Consider the following 21,767-nt stretch of genomic DNA (forward strand, 5'->3'; position numbering starts at 1 on the left):
CAAAATAAAAACTTAAAAGTACAACTTCTAGTCACGGGTAGCAATTCTAGATAACTGATCTTCAGTACAATGTGGATAATTCAAATTTCGTTATTTCGAATCTTTTCTGCAGTCCCAGTTACATAACATTAACGAGGCTTTTCTGTACGATACAAATATGTTAGAGAAAAAATGCATGAGCACAAAACATTGCAGCTTTTAGAAAATGTTATTAACCAAGCAATAACCAAGTGTTTCCAACTCACCTGCCATTGAAGCTACCTTGGCAGGGGAGAGCGGAGGGAATACTTTCGTCGCACCTTTAGAAATGGCATTGTTCGAAAGCGTCCCCGTCACGCTCCTCTCCGACAATACTGTGTTGCCCCACAAGCGGACTGCTAGCTGCTTACAGAAAGCCGAATCATTGTTTGCTGTTAACAGCCGCTCCCACGTCCCTGGGTCAATGTAGTGGCCATGACCAACGCGTACCTGAAAAAAAACAGACGATTTATTAGTGCACCTCAGGCACGGCGCAGAGGCCAACAGCACAGAGCCTGCACAGGACACGAAGCAGAAGTGCCCAGAAAACACATTCTGCCTAGACAATTCATTCAGTCTGTCTTCATTCACAGTATTCGTTGCAATATTTTTAGATTTTAGAGCTTCTGAACCACATATTTCTGTGCACTCCGGTTTAGGTTTTAACTTAATTGTTTCCTGTGCGGAAAGGTAAGCGCGCTAAAAAATGGTTAAAATTGCGGTTTGAGAAGCAGCTTAGGATTGAGCATGGTCGGGCGCAATTGAATAGGCCATGTAGCAGCACCGGATCAGCACTCAATTTGATCCCAATCAACTCATCAAGATTGCAATTGTCCGTGTGATGGTGGTACAGGAACCAAAATCGTTCATAGGGATTTCTATATAGATAAGAGGAAGCTTTCCAAGCTTCTCTGAATTCCCTTCAGCATGGCACTATAATTGAGATGAGCTCAAAAATGAAGCAAGAAACTCCCCTAAAGGGAGGAATGGGAGACAAATTCTACAAATAATGATTTACTGCATGTGGGCAAGCTCCACATGGTCACCATTTTTACTGACGTCCTACACACCATCTAAAAAAACAAATATGGAGTTAAAAATTTTGTGTCCCTATTTCTTCACAGCATATATGTGTAGCAATTCTAACTTCAGTGAAACCTTGCATTTTCTTTGCAGCTAAGTTTGCGATGATTAAGGGGCACTGAGGCAAAATTTCAAACACAGCGAGACTAACCCTTGGGAACACTATTAAAATTTTTTCCTGAGCAGAAAGGGGGCTTAATTGCTTTCTTGAATGAGCCAAATGAGATATGACGGTGATTGCATGTGGAGCTACTCAGCTAATTTTCAGCGTATATAAGCTTGTTACTGAGCAGAAAAAATGAGAGACCATGCTCTTGCATCACACTTTGCATGCTGACTATGCAAACTCATAGGCATGTGGCTGCATGAGCACGTACTAAATAAAAGAGACAAGCACTCTGCAATTACAGAACCGCAGCCTGCACAAAGTGGCCGATTCAAGTGAGAGCAAAGCTGCTTTACAGGCAACCAAAGGCGTTACGAAGGCGTTGTAGGCGTTACCAAAACAAAGTAACCAAATATGTCACTTGTTACGCTAAAAAAAGGAACGCATTACCGCCCTACGTTAGCTACAAAAAGGTAACGCGTTAATGTTACCAAAAAAAGTATGGCACGTTACGTTGCCATTACTCCATCGCAACAAATTATCAGTGCGTCTTTACAGCACGAACTCATGATAACAATTTTATAAGGCTCATATTTCACAGCACGCGTTTACATGAACCCAGTACCGGTTTTCGGCCCGACAACTTGACAACCAGGCCCTGTTGGGTTCACGTAAGTGCCGCTATCGGCTCAAGGGCCACCTATGAGGAATATTTGCAGCTGCATTCTTTACTAGTATTGCCCCCTGGGTTACTGCGCCCTGCGCTGGGCAAGGAACAAAGCTGTTCTTCCACATGTCTTGAATAGGGAGCCCCCTTCCTGTGTTTTGGCCCCTTGCACCACAAGCTCGAGCAAAAAAAAGTAGAAATCCCTTCCGAATACAGCCCAAGAAAGAAAAAAGGAAAGAGAGCTCAAGTCCATTGAAGTTCTGAGTAAAAACCTGCGCGCACGAACACAGACAGCCAAGAGGTTGGTGGTAGAATGTAGTAGCGGCAAAATATTTTGACGCCAGATGAAGCCACGTCCCGCTAGTTAAGTTTGGCACGAATTGCAAATCCCCGCAGAAAATGCATACACAACATACAGAGCCTGTAAAGCGCAAACACTAAGCTCGATATGGATTATAATTGCAGCTTGACAATAAATAAAGAAAAAGGGAGGAAATATTGCGGATGAAAGTCTGATCTTGGCTGTTTTTTCACGAGATGACATGAAAACAGACATATCAAAAATTGCAATTTTTCTGAATATTTACCTCTCATTTGTAAAAAAAGAAACTTAAAAAATAATATCTTTCCACATTTCCTCTATGCACTAAAGAAGAACACGCTGCCACAGACCCCATGAAGATCGACCCATTTTTACATGCGCTACAGCTTCTGAAATTTCCCATGTATTTCCTGTGGACACTGTCACTGGTGAACCCTCTTAACTGCATGTTTTTGTGCCAACATTCGTGCACTCCAGATGGCAGATGCTAATGCAAATGCCAGCCTTGGTTCAAAGTGCTTGATGCCTGGTTTAGTCAGGGAAGCTGACATACAGTTGTCTGTGGCACAAAAGGCATGCCTGATATTCTGAAATATCTTTTTTCAAAACAGAGAACCACAATTCGCCTTGGTGTATGCAGCTGCACTTTTTTATGATTATTTGCTATCAATATTCAATCGGTCCAGCACATAATTTTAAGAAACAAAAGCCAAGTTACAAAGCAAAAAAAAGAGCAAAAACTCCCATGTCATTAGTTACATCACATTACCGGTCATGTACAGATTGCAGATTCGTAATCAGTGCAGAAGATATGCTATCATCAGTAGCATATGCCCATCATTAATGTTCAAGCGTCCCGGTACTGCTCACCTCCCCAGTCTCATTTGTGGTGCCAACAGTCAGGTCAAGGTCTTGGGCTGCCTTGCGAGGAGCTGCAAAAAAAAAACAAAAAAAGAAGTCGACCTCATGGAAAGCAAATACACTGCGTCCTCTCAAGGCCTGCCTCTGCTGAAGGGACGTGGAATGGCTGTTTTTGTTGGGAGAACACTGAAGAGTCACCAAGCACGCAAGCTCGCTGTACACCAGAGCAGCCAAAATAAATACCTTTTGACATTGGCCGAGCTGGTGGCACAGCAGGGGTGACATCAGCCCGAGGAGGGGCGACATCAGCCCGCGGAGGGGCGACATCAGCCCGCGGAGGGGCAACATCAGCCCGCGGAGGGGCAACAGGCGGTGCGGCAAGTGGCGAGGCCACATCAAGTGGCAATACTGGAGCAATGGTGCCGAGGGAATGACTGTGCACTAGAAGAAGAGGGTACAGGGATGAAGACATTGTTTCCTGTGGTATCAAAGACAGGACTAGATCATCAGTGAATGGTATTTAAAGATACATTAACTCTCCTACATTTATGCAAGCACAGTGCCAGATTGACTACGAACAAGCCGTTACAAGCAGCACTTGAATGCTCAGCAGTGCAGCCCTACATTGGGTATATCAGACAGAACCATCAAAAAAACAAACATTGTTTTGAAAAATGTCCATTTTCACTCTGACCACCACTGAACAATCACCTACTGGATGCTTGTTCCAAAAAAATGTGGTCACAAAATTATTTTCGCTGGATACAAATTCCATGGAATCATGATTTGCAATCTGCAAATGAACTACAAGAGGAATTGAAGGCTAAAGCTTGCCTGAGGTAACATGCATGTATGCTTACTTGCAGAGTTGACAGCCTGAGTGGCACTGTCTCCTTCCCAGAAAACCTTGTCAATCGCGGCACTCACATTTTCATTCTGTGAATGATCTAAAGAAAAAACCAAAAACTTGCACGCTGGATAAAGAGTACGTACATCAAGAAGAATGAATTTATGCTAGATTAAAACTTCTACCTAAATTACAAGCACTACATAAAATATGTAACCAACAAGTCAATTGTAGGAAATGCACAATATCAAACATTGTACACATCCAATACATGCGAGAACAAACTATGCACAGCTGACCATAGCTTCAAGAGCCACCTGAAACTCAGGAGTCATCCCCATATAACAGTACTGACGTGACACTGATGAATTTCAAATGTGGTTTTTCACCTCACCGTGCCTACGCAGTACTGCTAACATTTTATTATTATGTTGCTTGCAGAATGATAATTAAAAGAGCGTATGCAAGCATGAAAATAACGTATGAGGGGGAATCAGAAAATCTTTGCCCTATTTTTTTTTATCCGAATGACTGCTGTAAATGTGGAGTAAACATATTCATTCTCATCGGTGAACTTTTCTTGGAACAGCCCGCCATCTGCTGGCTGTTATCGGGCGGAAATGCTCAAGAATTCTTGATGTGAAGAATGCGGTTATCCTCCAAAACAATGCAAGGCCACATGTGGCAATCAGAACCGCCGACAAGCTCTGGTCATTTCACTTGGAAAGTCTTGACCACCCACCATAAATCTGGACCCTAGTGATTTTCACATGCTCGGTCCGCCGAAGATGTCCCTGGCAGGACAGTGATTCACGTGCAACGATGAAGTCAAGGCAGAAGTCAGACAGTGGTTCGACAGTCAGCCGGACAAATGCTACCACAAGGGCATCTTAAATTCAGTGCTTCGGTTAGACAAATGTCTGGAGTGGTGTGGGGACTGGGCGGAGAAATAGTGCAAGGTAGGTAGAACAGTACATATATTTGTAATTACCTGTATGTGCCGTATTTTGCTTGATACAAAATAGGGGCAAAGATTTTCTGACCCCCCTTGTACTAGATGCTAGTCTATGCACTAGAGTTGCCCTTACTTTTGTTTTGCCTTCATTCATAAAATGTTTACATAAGCTCTCATGACAGAAACTAGCCCAATGGTACATTATGGTATTATTATGCTGGTCATCCAGGGCTGTGCCTAAACAAATGGTTACATGATCATGAATTATCAAGAATACTACTGAGTCATGACTGCCATCCCAAGGTAAAGTCTGAACAAATGGCCGAAGGAGACCGTAACCATGTAACCCGAGAACTAAAGGAAATGCACTATGTGACAAAAAATGCACTTTTGGCAACACAATGCTGTGTCAGTCTTGTACAGAAATCTGTTTAGTATTTCACGACTTCTACTGAAGCAAATGGAATGTTCTCATATGCTCTATTTCGTCTTCCCAGTTTGATGTGTCTGCAAGACTTCATTCTGCAGCCTTATTTTTTTTTCCCACAAATCACCTGTTAGTAAAACCATATCCTGTACTTCTTTCGAACGCCCTTCTTAAGCAGTGCTAACTTTATCCCAAAAATGCACCAACAAGGCTAGCAGCAAGTCTAACTCGACTTCACCGAAGTAGAGTAGCTTTGACAACGGCCTTCACATAGAAGAAGCTGTAGAGTATGGTTGTTTACATACCATTTTGCAGAATGTTTGCACACAGTGCCTTCTGGAGGCTTTCATTGAGGCTTCTAAGAGTTTTCATTTCTTTCTCCTTATCTCCAATCATTTCCTTGCATCTCTCCAGCTCTGCCTTTAGGTCCCGCACTAGTGACTCAAGGTGGGCCACCTTGGACTCCTCAGGAGAGTTTCCTACTCGACTACTGAGCAATTCCCTCTCAGCATTTTTCTTAGCCACTCCTTTCGCCTGCTCCTCTAGTCTTGCCTACAAGAAAATCAGAATGCAAATCAAGTCACACAATAACAAATGCAAGCTCACCTATGTCACTGGCAAATTTATTTACAGCATTTCAGCAGGAAACAATGACTCAGTTATAGCAAGACACCACTTGCATGACTGCCACTTCAACAAACTGAAAAAAACTTAAAATGTCACTGCACTCAGTGCAAGTAAAGGTCGGCTTACCAAACCGGATACATTTCAAATTTTACTCCTGAGAGTTGTTGACACAGCTGTACCTAATGTCAACAGGCCAATCCCCAATAGGCAGGCCATAATAACCATTCTAGACTTCTCTAAATGTCCAGGAGGACTATGCAACAGGATCTATAGCTACGCCCGTGAGGCCTTATATCATACTACGCTAGGCTCCCAAAATTTAGGTGGCACTTCCAAAATACAGAATTCTATAATAGAGCAATGGGATGAAGTGCTGTCCATCAAGAGCCTGAAAGAGCAGCGAAAACTGAACGACCATGCCAGGATCGCTGCAGCAGCCACAGGTGCCCTGAACAAAGGGCTCCATCCATCCGCATCCAAAATTTCCGAGCCCAAAATAAGTTTTTCCCTTTTTCTCCTCTGCTACACCAGTTTCAACAATGCCGGAGAAGTCACCTGAATTTATACGAGGTATTAAATACAGTTCGAATTGTGAGTAATGGAATATAGATGTTACCAAATATGACTCAGTTTTGTAGCGACAGCTACATTACGGTAGCATTTCGAGCCTTCAGCATGGCAGCGCCGTGGCTGATCACGTGGTTGGTAACATGACCAAGTTCTACTGAGCCAGCTGTAGCTATCGCGTCACTCCTGGTTTAACCAAATCTAAACCACCGCCAATTTTTTTCACTTCTGTGTAATAACTTAGACTGCAAACTTTTTATGACATCTCGTGCCGTTGTTGAAAATGTAAAATTTGATTTGGGTACTCTCAATTTGTAATTTAAAAGAAAAAAAGGAAACACTTCAATGAACGGCCCACTTTCTTCACACCTAGAAGCAACACTCAAATCGCCATCGCCTTATGTGCTCAACTTGATAGCACTGAAGACAGTGCTACAGTCCCTGTAGATATTCAAGACATGAAGTTTTTCGTGGCATAACCCATTGACAAATCACTATAAGAACAATGACAGTATTTATTGTCAGCCGTGCACTTTTTTTTTTGCAAATAATCATTTCGCATGCCCCAACAGCAAGCCTTACTGAAAACATTTCATCCTTGTCTGAAACTGTGCTGACAAAGGCGAGAAATAATACAAAAATCGCTAGTTACTTGCACCGGTCATAGATAATCACTACTGACATGAAACAAATTATCCCACAATTAGCAGCACACGCTATCTTGAAAGCAGCACTTTGAAAACAACCTTGCTAAACCACTATGACTGGAGTGGTGAACTACTGCCATGCAATGCAAACACATGTGAACACACAGCCTGTTCCTATTTTTACCACGGGCGAACTTCTCTCAGCTCATGCAGACGTTCACATTCCACTCTGCATGCGATACATAGGAACTCGCACTTTCTGGACATCATTTGTTTTAGCGCAAAATTTGCTAACATCATGTTCACATATGCAACGAGGATGGAGGGCTCCCGACTGATTTCGAGCACATGGGGATCTTTAACTTGCACTGACATTGCACAGTACAAAGGAGTCATGCATTGAAAATTCGATTTGGGGGAAAGGGAATGGTGCAGTATTTGTCTCATTCATGGCCGACACCTGAACCGCGCCGTACGGGAAAGGATAAAGGAGATACTAAGAGAAGAAAGAAAGAGGTGCCGTAGTGGAGGGCTCGGAATATTTCGACCACTTGGGGATCTTCAACGTGCACTGACATCGCACACCCCACGGCAGTATTCTGCATTTCGCCGCCATCGAAACGCGGCCGCCGCGGTCGGGTTCGAACTCGGGTACTCCGGATTAGCTGCCGAGCGCCCTACCCACCGAGCCACCGCGACGGGTTCCATGCATTTCACCTCCACTTAAACGCGGCCGGCGCGGCGAGGATGCATGCAAGTTGCTGGTGGCGGGGTTTCTGATGACCAAGCGCCACAGGCTAGAGAAAATTCGCTTGAAAGCGATTGCTATCCGCACCTTTTTCCTCGGAGGTATGTCCGTCTTGCGAGCGCATTTGCGTGCTTCCTTGCGCTTCCTCCACTGCTTCATTTCTTCTTCCGTATCTGCGGTTTCCAGTGCACATTATGAATTTACAGGCGCTACAAAACAACTCCAAAACTCAGAGAAAAAGAGCACCTACCTGTCATATGGATGATTTTCCCGTCATAGTACCCTCCGCAGGTACTCGAGTCTCCCGCCCAAAAAATATCGTAGACTTTCTTGGGGTCATAGTCTTCAATGTCGTGCGGAACAAAATCCCGCACGTCCGTGTGTTGAAGAATATAACTCCTATCTTCTCCAGCGTAGCGCACAAGGACATACATGTTCTATTGCTCGAGCAACAAATCTAGAAACGCTAGACCAAGCACGAAGGCAAAAAAAATGTGCTGACAGAGAGATTGCTGTTTTTGTATTCACTGAAATGAATAGTGCAGCAGACGTACGTCTCCGCGAAACACCAGCAACGGCGGCGCTGCGATCGCCAACGCTAAACATCACGCCTCGGAAGGAACAGTTTGGTTTTTACATTTTTCTGTGAATACGTACGCATTTTCTGGCCCAGATGAACGTCTATTCATTAACTTTCTAACGTAAAACATATATTTTTATGTTGTTTGACTTTGCTAATAAGTTCAGGAGTGAGCGTTTGTAGCGCCGCCGTTTAGCAAGCGGATTGCTGTTGTAAATGCCTCACGGGAAGTCTGCTCCCCGGGCCACTTCTCTGCTATGCCTTACCATGACCGTGACCACGTTCGCGCCAAATATTCTAGTTCAATGTAGTCACGCGAATGATAATGTATACCTTCTTTTGGAGCAGAAATAACTGGTGTTACATCTTTACTCTTCCACTCTGCTCCGGCATATAACGATGTAACCACGTTTAAACCATTTGAATTGCAATACAGTTTGGTGCACTGAAAACCTTGCTTTAAAAATTAGTATAATTTATTGAGAACGTTTATAAGGTAGCTTGTAATTCTTTTTTTATTTTTTAGTTATAGTCTGAGTACATGTTTCCATGTATTGTGCGCCAGGGCTGTTAGAAAAAATGTAATTTCATGACGATCTGGTCTGCGTCGCATATTTTGTCCGAGTTCGCTTCCAAATTTTCCTTTTGGCTGTTTGCCTATTTTCGGGTAACTGTTTTTCTCTTGCCGGCATATAAAACAAAAATAGAAATAGTGATTTCAGTCTGCCCTCTAAAGAATATTTTGTGGGATTTTGTTGCAGCCTTTCTCCGCCTTGGGTACAAATGCGGAAGAGCTATTTTCCCAATCGTGTTAGCGGACAGCAAGCCTCAAGTGAAATATCTGTGGGCCCCGACCATATAGTTCCTTATTAATACTTAATATTAGGAAACACTATGGCCCCGGGAGAGACAGAACATGTGTCATGTGTTGGCAGCAGAACAGCATTGAGATAAAAATGAACTAAGGCACAGCTAGAATGCACGATCTGTGTCTGTAAAGTGTAATCTCATTCAGTTAGCCTGTAATCGAGGCGTTCGATTTGTTACCCACCCACACTGGCTATTTTGTTCGCGAAAATTGCACTTGGTTCACATATATTCCCCAGAAAACGCAGCAAAAGTAGCGGGAAACGTGCGCGACCAAGGCGATGTCCGGCCGAATAAGCTGTGCGACAAGGTGGTTCAGCATTGCGCCATGCCTTGGGATCAATCATAAATCAATGGACGGCGCTCGAACCCACTTTGAAGCAATGAAAAGTAGAGACTGCTGATTCAAGAGTATTAGGCGAAATGTCCATATCAGCAAAATTTACTTTTTTCAAATTTCGATACCCAGCCTTTGATGAATTCGAGCTTGAACATGCCCTTTCAGTCCGAGCTAGGACACAACCTTTCAGGCTATAGCCTATATATGAGTTCATTTATTTTGTGGAAACGTATTGCAAAAGTTAATTGGAATGCCTGGCTACGCGGAGCCATATATTGCAACGCAGAATGGGAGCAGAACATGTGACATGTCAGGATATGAGGCATGAGAGTTCTTTCTCTGAGTGCCTCAAGAAGTCTTCCATAAGCAAATCTCTTAAGGTTGTATGTTGGAAAGGAACCGCAAGTTTATTATCGCTAGCGAATGTGCGCTGAAGTGGCTTAGTTCCTGCATATCTGTAGCATGCATGCTGAGCGACCTGCAGATTCTCGAACCGAAAAACATGAAATCCGTACTTCTTCGATTTTGTGCTTATTTATAGCTCATTACAAAGTTACACGCCTTCGGTACATGCTTTTATAGCGACCAAATTAATCAGTTTCTGCTCTAGAATCTGCGTGTCGCCTGCTCCGAACGAAAGCCGACGATCTGGCAAAGGAAACCCGGATCATAAATGAATTCTGGGGAAACGTGAGAACTGAAAAAAAATGTTGCCGGTAAGCTGACGTTTCCACTGATGTCAGAACTGGCGCTGTTTATCGCTACCCGTATCAAACGCTACCGTGGAACGAGTGTTCAGCCAGGTCTCTTCACTATAATAAATGGCGTGCGAAATAGATTGTCTAATGAGAGAGTGTTATTAGCGTTCCTCCACGTGAAGTTTCGCCTGGCCAGAAATGGAGGCTTTTGAAACGGTTTTAACCCGGTTAAAAAAATTTTTGAGCCGGTTAGGCTTCAACAAGAGTGGAACAATTCCACTGCCAAGTGACCCATAACAATGTACAGTACGACAAATGATACAGAGAAGAAGATACTCAACACAGAGCACTGAACTAAAACTTTTATTGCCGCCAACCAACTGCCCTGGTGGCCGGAAAGGATGCAATCACGGTTGACGTCCACTTCCAAATCGGCTAAGATCCTTCTATAGCCTTTTTCTTCTATCTACGAAAATATATATACATTTTTCTTGAATTTTAAATTTCAAACAAGCGAAAGACTACAATAATTATTGTAGTTTTTCGCTTGTTTTGCTGCGTCCAGCAAAATTTTTGAATGCATGTAGAGCGAGTTTATTGTTCGGTGCTATTTCTGTTATTCTTTCTCTGGATTTTTTTCGCTTAAAAAAAAGAAAACTGCATTTGTGATGAGCCCCGCATTTGCCTTAACGTGATTTTACTTGCCTGCCTTACTGCCCTCCCACGTGGTGCATGGCTTGAGGCGAAAAACAAACAAAAAAAATGCCGCGCCTGGAATCAGTGGTGGCATCGAAGAGGTCATGACGGCAAACAAAAAGCTAGTATGAAGATATACCCTTCCGAAAATTATTTCATTTGAAACAAATAACTAATTCACAAAAAACAAAGCTTCTACATACTTTTTGCTGGTGAAATTTTTTTCGGTTTCGGTTTTAGCTACATTTCGGCTACTACCACTGATCTCCACTAGGGGGCTGGATGCCGCATCGGGCGCCCGAAAGCATAGAGTTTCTTACTATTAATAGTAAGAAATTCTATGCCCGAAAGGGAAGCCACCAGAAGTTGTGCGGCATGTCCTGGAAGTCAGCCTTTGGCAGTGCATGAAATCGGACCTCAGCACGGTTTTTCTGTTTCAGTTCTCGTTTTCCACTTAGCATTTTGTCTTTTCGACATTCTCGTCCTTTTTCATTTCATGACAATGCCTACCTGTTGCGCCGCCAAATGCATGAGGAGAGCAGCAAAGTCCTCGGGAAATACGTTTCAAAAATAAGGGTCAATTGCATCGCTATGGGACGACACTAGCAGACGACAGAACGTCGCTACACACAGTACGTACGGAACCTCGTCTGCTCAGCTCTGTGTCGTCCCGTTGCGCTAGCGTCGCCAACTCTGCTCTTTGTTGTGATGTACGTTGTCGCGCTCTAAGCCAAAGTTATACCATAAATGAGGAATAAAGTTAAGAAAGAATGGGTGGAAACCTTCTTTAAGCAGCTGACTTTGCAGTGCACCATTTTATCGAATTATGTTTAGACCGGACCGGGGCGAAGGCGAGGCCACAATCTGGTGATGTGCCGCCGGTAATCTGCTGGTTCACATTAGCGCGTCCAAGATATATGGTACTGCTTTTTCGACGAAGCGTATCAAGTACTGTTTCGTGCTGTGGCAAATTATGCCTGAATGGGCTGTTATTCGTGCGATGCTTGGCACTGTTCACTTCAAACTGCGTTTGTCAGATGCGCTGCTGCATTCGTCTTTCTCGACAGTCGTTTCTCTCGTGCTGTGTGGGTGAAACGTTGCTGTGCTATTGAGTTAGATTAAAAGCACGTCTGGAAGGTAAATGACACACTAAAGCGATAAACATCACCTGCCGTCGATGCAAAGAGGCATCGTCCGCCACCAGCCCGAAACTGAAACAGCTGAAGTTCGAGTTTTAGGATTTCCGCACCATTGCCTTTTCTTTGAAACACGAAAATTTATTTTTAAGATCTCCTAGACTCATCGTCATTCCACTACTTCCCCTAATTACGCTCGGAAGAAAAGAACCAGATCAGAAAATAGTGTTTAATGCACGTAACCCTTTGCGCGACATGGTGAGACCTGCGTGCCTGTTTTCTTCAGTTTCTCTGAAATTACAGGGTTCCCCAAACAATGCACACATGTCTCGCGTTGAGCTTGCTTATTCCTTTGATATTACAGTAGACGTTACACGAAAACAACGCGAAAAACTGAGAATGGAAAGGCGAAAGACGCGACTTTCTGCATTGAAATACACAGCAGACATCAAACTTCCACGACATGCAACCGAACTTGCGGTGGCTTCACTTGCGCCCACTTCGGAAAACGGGAATGCGGCATCCAGCCACCTAGTGGAGATCAGTGGCTACTACGGAAGCCTATTTGGCCATCAGTGGCTGGAGTACGTGATCTATAGTAGGATACAACTTAAAAAAAAACAGCAGTTGTTAACACTGAGCCACCGTCCGCGGCGTACTGTATTACTCCGCTAGCCAGTCACAAAAGTGAACGAAATCAACTTTTTAACATTTGACTTTATTAAACAAGCCAGGTATCAAAATTCTAGAGGTTATAATTTTTTTCTCATGGTTAGCTTCTTGTTTAGGTGACGAGAAGTTTTAACAACGCCCTACATTTTTGTCGTGGAGGAATTCTGTGCGCCGGTCCTGAATGTGGGCGGAGCTTCACAGCAGACATAAGTTGTATCCGACTATAGTAACAGGCCTGGGCCCTGGGATAGACAGCAGTGAGACTGCCGTCTTTGTCGTGTGTAATGCGCGGTTTTTTGCTTCCTTTAACCATTTCTCACAATGAGTTCGCCTCAAACCAAGCGGTACCGTCAGTACTTGGAACCTGGGCGACCGCGTAAAGTACCTAGGCAAACTCAGCGGTACCAAGAGCTGCTCAGGGAATCGCAACAAGCTTCACAGGAGGGCGACTCCGACGACTGCGTGCCGGCAAGCACTGGCTCTGACCATCTCTGCTCGGATGACGAAGCGCGTGATACGCATGAACGCGAGGACTGTGAAGCTGATGGTCTCGACGCTACTGGTAGCACCTCCTCTTCCGATGTGCACGACGAAGGGGCAGACGATGAGGCTACGAACTGCGATGAATCGGCAACGCAGGACGATGACGTGAAAGAGTATTTCACAAGATGTTCGAGAGAGACCCTGCCAAATCAGAATATGAACAAAGCTCAAGCCATTTTACTAATTCTGACTTACGTTGTTTACGCAGGTCTTTCGTGGTCTCAAGTGGAGGGTCTCCTTAAGTTGGTTAACACCCTCTGTGGAACTGATGTTGTGCCAGATACCAAGTATCTCTTTCGGAAACTGTGGAAAGGCAAATTAAATTCGCTTCAAGTGCACTATTTCTGTGAGACTTGCTATGGATATTTCGGCTGCAAGGACAGGAAGGAAGTGTCACACACCTTCACGTGCGACACTTGCCAGATTACACCAACCGTGCGGTCTCTAATGGCGAAAGGCTGCTTTTTTCTGGTTTTCGACCTCAAGAATCAACTGCAGAGCGTCATTGCAGGCTACTCGAAAGCGTTGTATGCACGGCTGAAAGAAGCCACCGCCGTTGTACATGGCGCTTACGCTGATATTACTGACGGCCGCCTGTACCGAAACATTAGACGTGGCGTGAATGCAAAGTGGTGCGACCTCACTGTCACTCTAAACACCGACGGATCACCTGTCTTCAAATCCAGCAAATCGAGTGTATGGCCTATTCAACTCATTATTAATGAATTGCCGTTTAACATCCGATTTCAGAATGTGGTCGTCGGAGCTCTATGGTTCGCGAAGAGGCATCCACCACAGCACTTGTTCATGAAGACATTTGTGGAAATCTTCAACAACATCGGATTGATAGCGTGGAGGCATGACGGAGAAACAGTGCTGTCTAAGGTGTTTGTGACATGTTGCTCTGTGGACTCCCCAGCAAGAGCTGCATTGCTCAACATGAAACAGTTCAATGGGTACTTTGGTTGCTCCTGGTGCTTCGAAGAAGGAACAGTTGTTGAACGTAAGTGAACTTTAAGTTGCGAAAACAGATTGAGATGATCAGGTTGTGAAAAAAATATTCAGAAAGCCCCATGGCAAGCCAGATTTAGCTCCCAGAAGCTGGGTAAATTTTCAACCGTGGCACAGTGACTACTATCTGGTGAGGCACAGAGCAGGCAGCATATATCGCACCTAAAACAGCAGTGCAGTCTCCACACTTCATGATCATTTCCTGAGAACGCAGCTTTGTGTCGCAGCTACGTGCACCATTTCAAACAAACATGGAAATTATTCATACTTTCTCGACATTAATTGTTTTAAACAAGCACAAGCTGCCTCATGCTTTTGTGTTAGATGTCTAGATTGATGCATTGGCCGTTGTTTTTGAAGCGCATTTTGATGCAGTAAGCTTGTCTTGAGTGTTAAGAATAGGGGGCAGCTTAGTTAAGCTATTTTGAAGTGCCTTGGATACAGGAAAGTTTATTTTAATCAATAACTTTCTTTTATACTAACTTCCTTTTAACTTTTTTTTGGAATTGTCCGATCGGACAATTCTGAGCTTTCCCAACAAAGCATATGGTACTGCAGACCGACAGCAACGAAACTGACCCTAAATTTCCCCACCACCTATATCTCTACACCACTGGTTCATTGCCATAGGTGCTCTTTTTGAACATAGTTGAGCTACATATGATCTTGTGCAACACAGAACAAGGCTTACGCTAGCTAGCAAATGCGGTCCTTGTTAGGAATGAACTGCAGGTTTTTCTCATATATTATTTTTTCTATCTACTGTGTTTTCAAAGTGCTGAATGATGGTATTTTTTCATTTTTGTCCCAGGTACCCTGCGGTACATTCCTGGAGAAATGCCAGCAGCTCCATGCACACACAGCAGTATGTTGCAAGATATTCGGGATGCCTACGAGCAAGGCCGGCCAGTTCATGGAGTAAAAGGGCCTTCTTCACTAAATCAGCTCCAAGGATTCAACCTTGTGTGGTGCTTGCCACCAGACTTCATGCACTGCGTACTGGAAGGTGTTACACAGCAGATAACTGAGTTGTGGCTAGGTGCTACTGGGAAGGCTTTCCACATTGGACGGAATTTCCACGAGCTGGAAAGGAGCATTAAGGTATTGAGGCCACCGATATCGTTTTGTCGCCTGCCACGGCCAATCTCAGAACGGAAGAACTGGAAAGCCACAGAATGGCTATTCTGGCTTTTGTACTACTCTCTACCATGTGTATCTGGTTTGATCCCTTCAAGATATGTCAGCCATTTTTCTTTACTCTGTCAAGGCGTGTTTCTTCTTCTTCAGACTTCTGTAAGCGATGCTGACCTTCAGGAAGCAGACCAGCTTCTGTCTTGCTTTGTAAACAGAATTTGTTCACTGTATGGAGAGAGCAGTGCCACATTTAATGTGCACCAGCTTTTACATCTCGCAAAAAGTGTTGAAATGTTGGGCCCTTTGTGGGGTACATCCACATTCCCATTTGAAAATGGAAATGGACAGATTCTGAAACTTGTGACAGCCGCACAGGGTGTCCCACTACAAATTGCAGAACGTTGCATAATGAAATCATGGCTCAAAACTTCCAGTAGGTTTGTTGAGCTCTCGTCGTCTTTGGCTCAAAGACGGTACCAAATCATCAACATGCATGACAGGCAAGGAACTACTGCACAGGTATTAGGAGCCCCTCTGAGACCCGTTCATTTAGAAGTAGTTGTTGCAGAAATGTTTTTCAGACAGTATGGAGTGGTGCCAAGCATTACGCACTATGCCCGTGCCGAAACCAATGGTTTTCATATATACAGCACTCAGTATAGTAGGGCATTAAAAATTTTTCATACTGTGTGAAATGATTGATGGAGCCTACTGCGTAATAACGGACATCTGTGCATTCATTGTGAATGTACAAAAGGTTGCTCTGGTGTGCCAGAAATTGGTAATTTCTGAGCCTGCATTGAGGAACGTCACTTATATACATAACAGCAAGCGGCCACCTCCAGGCCGTAACATGTTCTTTTACTCTCTTGAAGATGTTGCTTCGCAGTGCATTTTGCTTAACCTGGGAGGAGCATCATATGTCTGTGACATACCAAATAATTATAAAATGGATTGAAGGTTTGCAGAAGCTTATTGAGATCTGATTGCCCTCTGCAAATAATTTGTTTATGGGGTATCGCTTCTCAAAGTGACTCAGACTAGGAGGGACGCCGTATTAAAGGGCTCCGGATAATTTCAACCTCTTGGGATTTTTAACGTTCACAGACATCGCACAGTTAGTACATGGGCCTCTGGTATATCGCCTCCATCAAATATGACCTCTGCTACCGGGACCGAACCTGTGTCTTTAGGGTCAGCAGCCTAGCACCATAACCACTGAGCCACTTTGGCAGTCACTGTAAATATATAGCTTTCTGTGTCAAATATTTTGAGACAGGGGCTTCAAAACAAAACAAATGAAAAATTATGTTTACATAGCAAAACAGAAGTCAGTCCGCTTCGTGAAGGTGAGCATATCTAGTTGAATGTCTGAAGGAGAAAAACGGTTTCACAGAGTTGAGAAAAATGGCTGATATATAACTTTCAATATATATATCTTGAAAAAAATCAAAGCAACGCTGCTTTTCTTCCAGTACCAGTGTTCTTCCCGGATAGCATTGAATGTGAAGCTCTTTTATGCATTGATCAGAAATACTACTCATATAGTTTGTTTGCTTTTAAATATAGTAATGTCACCACAGTTGAGGCCTGTCATGTGCAAAACGCGAATTGCTGGCAATTTTTTTGTGGTCAACCACATTTTTCAATTTGTAATTGCCTACTTAATATGGAAACACGCTGTCCAGATAGTGCACAGGAAGCAAATAATGCACGACACGTACCGCTGGAGCCCATGTATTTTTGTCACTAATATATGGACAGCGAAAAGAACTGCCTTGAGTTTTCTAACCAAATAATTCCTTTCTTGTATTGAGCAAATGCAGCTAGATGCCTGAGTGATGGACTTTTTTATGTAGTGCATGCTTCACACTGCAAAAGTTGAAGGCGGTGGTCGGCAGCTGTTTGGTCACTAAACACGTACGCGTGAGTGGTTATAGGTATGTGAACACTTGTAGGAGATAAGCTGTCATGCCATGAGACACAATCGCATGCCTCATAGATCAAAAGGCGCGTCAGACGTACTGCACCATTATTTAGGGAGAATGGTGGTCATAATACATTAGGAATTCCCAAGATTTTTTCTAATTTTCACTTCACTGCTCACTACTATGCACAGAAGCAGATGTTTATGGCTGTGTTTATTGAAGTATATTTTCTTTGTTTTCATCACGATTTGTTTTCATGGACTGCAGCTCGCTTCATTGGCTTTTGCTTGGGAACTTGTGCCCATAGTAACGAGGCATGACTGTATTGCTTGTGCTATGTGATATTAAAACTGATTCTCTTACAGATGACTGCAAATGTTGATATTTTAATATTTTTGTTTGTGGATCATTATGAATATGCCTGCACAGTATCTCTGTGCTTTACAGCAGCATATGAGACATCTATTTGAAGGAAGCTGCACTGCCCTTATTGTTATAAAATTGGTTGGAGCTCTTCTGCAGAAGATCGATCAGCTCTGAATGTACCAATGAGTGCAAGACCTCTCTAGGCGAGCAGCTTTTCTAGGTTTTAGAGAAGCTTGCAGTACATAGCTTGTATTGTCTGATACATCTTTTACTATGCCATCTAGATTATGTTGATTGCTCATTGTTTTGTGAATTAAATTACGGCAAATGTATACATACATGTGCATATATATGTGCCTATTATTTTGGTAAAAAATGGCTTCAAAGTTTTTGGCAGCTCACCTCGCATATGTTCGTGCTAATTGTGATTCGTATATGTATTTCATACCATAGATGTTGAAAATTTTTTATATGCAATAATAAAGTGCCCTATTTCTTGTGATGACCATTTATTGTGGACACATTTTACTGAGCAATATAAGCTTCAACCTCTAGTAAAAAGTTGCACGAGCACAGCGTGGAATTGCAACCCGTTGTTTGACTGCTGGAGTGCTTTCAACATCAGCCTATTATAGTTTCGTCATGCAGTGGTGTACAAGCTCACTCTCAAAATGAATAATAACTTGCGGACACGAAGTAGTTTGCTTGCATCATGCTGCCTTTTTAATTGCATTTCATTTCTCCCCAGAGGTATTCTGTACGACCAAACAGTTACATATGTGCATATATGTGCACGTGTATACCTGTAAATCAAATTTGCAGATTGTTCACACTAAATAATTGCCGAATATACATCACCTACAGAGCCTTGCAGAGCTAGAAAGAGTTTAAATTTAATCTCCTGAAGGGGCCTGATGACCAAATAAGTGAACAAAAAGTATGAAAAATAGTCTAGGAAATGCCAAAGAGATGGAGCTCATGCTGCAAATTCATTACCGCGAGGATTTGTTTCGTGATGTGACAGACACTTCTGTCGCGCGAAAACGAATGTCTAGCTACATGCAGTGTCTGTCACGACGACAATTAAATTCCATACAACATGAATACAGGCATCAGTACAGTCTGTCACGCCACAGCAAGCTGGAACCCACGACAGCTAGGTGCTTTCTTCGCGCGGCAGAAGGTGCGCAAGGAGTCTGTCGCAAGAGAAAAGCCACGACAGACAGCTTCGTCGCGCAGTAATAGCCACGACAGGTACTTCTGTCGCGTGGCAGAAGCCGCGACAGATACCTCTGTCTTGTGAAAGAGCCCACAATAGGTAATGATCGCGCGACAGAACCCACGACAGGCGCCTCTGTCGCGACAGAACCCACGAAAGGCGCCTCTGTCGCGACAGAACCCACGACAGATGCCTCTGTCGTGAGACAAGACCCACGACAGGTGCCTCTGCCGCGAGACAGAACCCACGACAGATACCTCTGTCGTGCGACAGAGACCACGATAGGTACCTGTCGCGCGACAGAACCCACGACAGGCGCCTCTGTCGCGAGACAGAACCCACGACAAATGCATCTGTCGTGAGACAAAACCCACGACAGGTGCCTCTGTCGCCAGACAGAATCCACGACAGGCGCCTCTGTCTTGCGACAGTTCTACGACACAAGTCACTGTCGTGCGACAGACTACACGACAGGTCTCTTTGTCGCACGACAGAAATTTCTGTCGTGTTTTTCGATCGGGAGCACAAACGCTAGCGAATCTCTCTGCCATGGAGCGAAGCCTCTCTTGAAGCCTGTTTCACACGCAAGCACAAACGTTAGCTAATGCTGCTGCCACGGAGCAAAACCTCTTTTGAAGCCTGCTTCAGAAGCAAGCACAAACACTAGTTAATCCTGCTTCCACGGAGCGAAACCTCTTTTGAAGCCTGTTTCACAAGCAAGCACGAAAGCTACGAATCCTGCTGCCACGGAGCGAAACCTCTTTTGAAGCCTGTTTCACACGCAAGCACAAAGATTACCAAATCCCTCTGCCACGGAGCGAAACCTCTTTTGAAGCCTGTTTCACAAGCAAGCACATGCGCTAGCGAATCCTGCTGCCACGGAGCGAATTGTCTTTTGAAGCCTATTTTACAAGCGAGCAAAAACGCTAGCGAATCCTGCTGCCCTAGAGCGAAACCTCTTTTGACAAACAAGTACAAACGCTATCGTATATTGCTGCCACGGAGCGAAACCTCTTTTGAAGCCTGTTTCACTAGCAAGCACGAAAGCTACGAATCCTGCTGCCACGGAGCGAAACCTCTTTTGAAGCCTGCTTCAGAAGCAAGCACAAACGCTAGCGAATCCTGCTGCCACGGAGCGAAACCTCTTTTGAAGCCAGTTTCACAAGCAAGCGCAAACGCTAGCGAATCCTGCTGCTATGGAGCGAAACCTCTTTTGAAGCCTGTTTCACAAGCAAGTCCAAATACTAGCGAATCCTGCTGGCGCGGAGCGAAACATCTTTTGAAGCCTGTTTCACAAGCAAGCACAAACGCTAGCTAATCCTGATCAAATGAAGCGAAACCTCTTTTGAAGCCAGTTTCACAAGCAAGCACAAACGCTTGCAAATCATGCAGCCACTGAGCGAATCCTCTTTCTAAGCCTGTTTCACAAGCAAGCACATGCGCTAGCAAATCCTGATCCCGCGAAGCGAAACCTCTTCTGAAGCCTGCATCACACGCAAACACAAAGGCTAGCGAATCCTGTTGCCACGGAGCGAAACCTCTTTTGAAGGCTGTTTCACAAGCAAGCACAAACGCTTGCAAATCCTGCTGCTACAGAGCGAAACCTCTTTTTAAGCCTGTTTCACAAGCAAGCACTTGCGCTAGGGAATCCTGTTGCCATGGAGCGAATTGTTTTTTGAAGCCTATTTGTCAAGCAAGTACAAACGCTATCGTATCCTGCTGCCACGGAGCGAAACCTCTTTTGAAGCCTGTTTCACAAGCAAGCACGAAAGCTACGAATCCGGCTGCCACGGAGCGAAACATTTTTTGAAGCCTGTTTCACAAGCAAGCACAAACGCTAGCGAATCCTGATCCCACAGAGCGAAACCTCTTTTGAAGCCTGTTTCACACGCAAACACAAGAGCTAGCGAATCCTGCTGCCACGGAGCGAACCCCAATATTGAAGCCTGTTTCACAAGTAAGTACAAACGCTAGCGTATCCTGCTGCCACGGAGAGAAACATCTTTTGAAGCCTGTTTCATAAGCAAGCACAAATTCTAGCGAGTCCTGCTGCCATGGAGCGAAACCTAAATTGAAGCCTGTTTCACAAGCAAGACCAAATACTAGCGAATCCTGCTGCCGTGGAGCGAAACATCTTTTGAAGCCTGTTTTACAAGCAAGCACAAACACTAGAATTATCCTGCTGCCACGGAGCGAAACCTTTATTGAAGCCTGTTTCACAAGCAAGCCCAAATACTAGCGAATCCTGCTGCCGCGGAGCGAAACATCTTTTGAAGCCTGTATCACAAGCTAGCGCAAATACTAGCGAATCCTGCTGCCACAGAACGAAACCTATTTTGAAGCCTGTTTCACAAGCAAGCACAAACGCTAGCGAATCTCTCTGCCATGGAGCGAAGCCTCTCTTGAAGCCTGTTTCACACGCAAGCACAAACGTTAGCCAATCCTGCTGCCACGGAGCAAAACCTCTTTTGAAGCCTGCTTCAGAAGCAAGCACAAACACTAGTAAATCCTGCTGCCACGGAGCGAAACCTCTTTTGAAGCCTGTTTCACAAGCAAGCACGAAAGCTACGAATCCTGCTGCCATGGAGAGAAACCTCTTTTGAAGTCTGTTTGACAAGCAAGTACAAACGCTATCGTATATTGCTGCCACGGAGCGAAACCTCTTTTGAAGCCTGTTTCACTAGCAAGCACGAAAGCTACGA

General features: G+C 44.3%; 1 protein-coding gene across 1 annotated transcript; it reads right to left on the minus strand.

The window, feature by feature from the left end:
• Positions 1 to 500: 500 nt before the first annotated feature.
• Positions 501 to 8,349, minus strand: LOC144125114 (uncharacterized). Its single transcript, XM_077658214.1, has 7 exons — positions 8,126 to 8,349; positions 7,963 to 8,048; positions 5,592 to 5,838; positions 3,918 to 4,004; positions 3,301 to 3,498; positions 3,067 to 3,128; positions 501 to 533 (listed from the first exon to the last, which is right to left on the minus strand). The coding sequence occupies exons 1-7, from the start codon at positions 8,307 to 8,309 to the stop codon at positions 501 to 503; spliced, it is 897 nt and encodes a 298-aa protein (XP_077514340.1). The 5' UTR covers positions 8,310 to 8,349.
• Between the last annotated feature and the right edge of the window lie 13,418 nt (positions 8,350 to 21,767).

The sequence above is a fragment of the Amblyomma americanum genome, chromosome 1 (genome assembly GCF_052857255.1).
Source record: "Amblyomma americanum isolate KBUSLIRL-KWMA chromosome 1, ASM5285725v1, whole genome shotgun sequence".
Classification (NCBI taxonomy): Eukaryota; Metazoa; Arthropoda; class Arachnida; order Ixodida; family Ixodidae; genus Amblyomma; species Amblyomma americanum.

Excerpts from the sequence above, each read along its gene's own strand:
- LOC144125114 (XM_077658214.1), bottom strand. The coding sequence starts at position 8,309 with ATGTATGTCCTTGTGCGCTACGCTGGAGAAGATAGGAGTTATATTCTT. Across the intron at positions 8,049-8,125 it reads GAAAATCATCCATATGACAG|ATACGGAAGAAGAAATGAAG; the intron begins GTAGGTGCTCTT and ends TGGAAACCGCAG. Across the intron at positions 3,499-3,917 it reads TCAGGCTGTCAACTCTGCAA|TGCACAGTCATTCCCTCGGC; the intron begins GTAAGCATACAT and ends CTCTTCTTCTAG.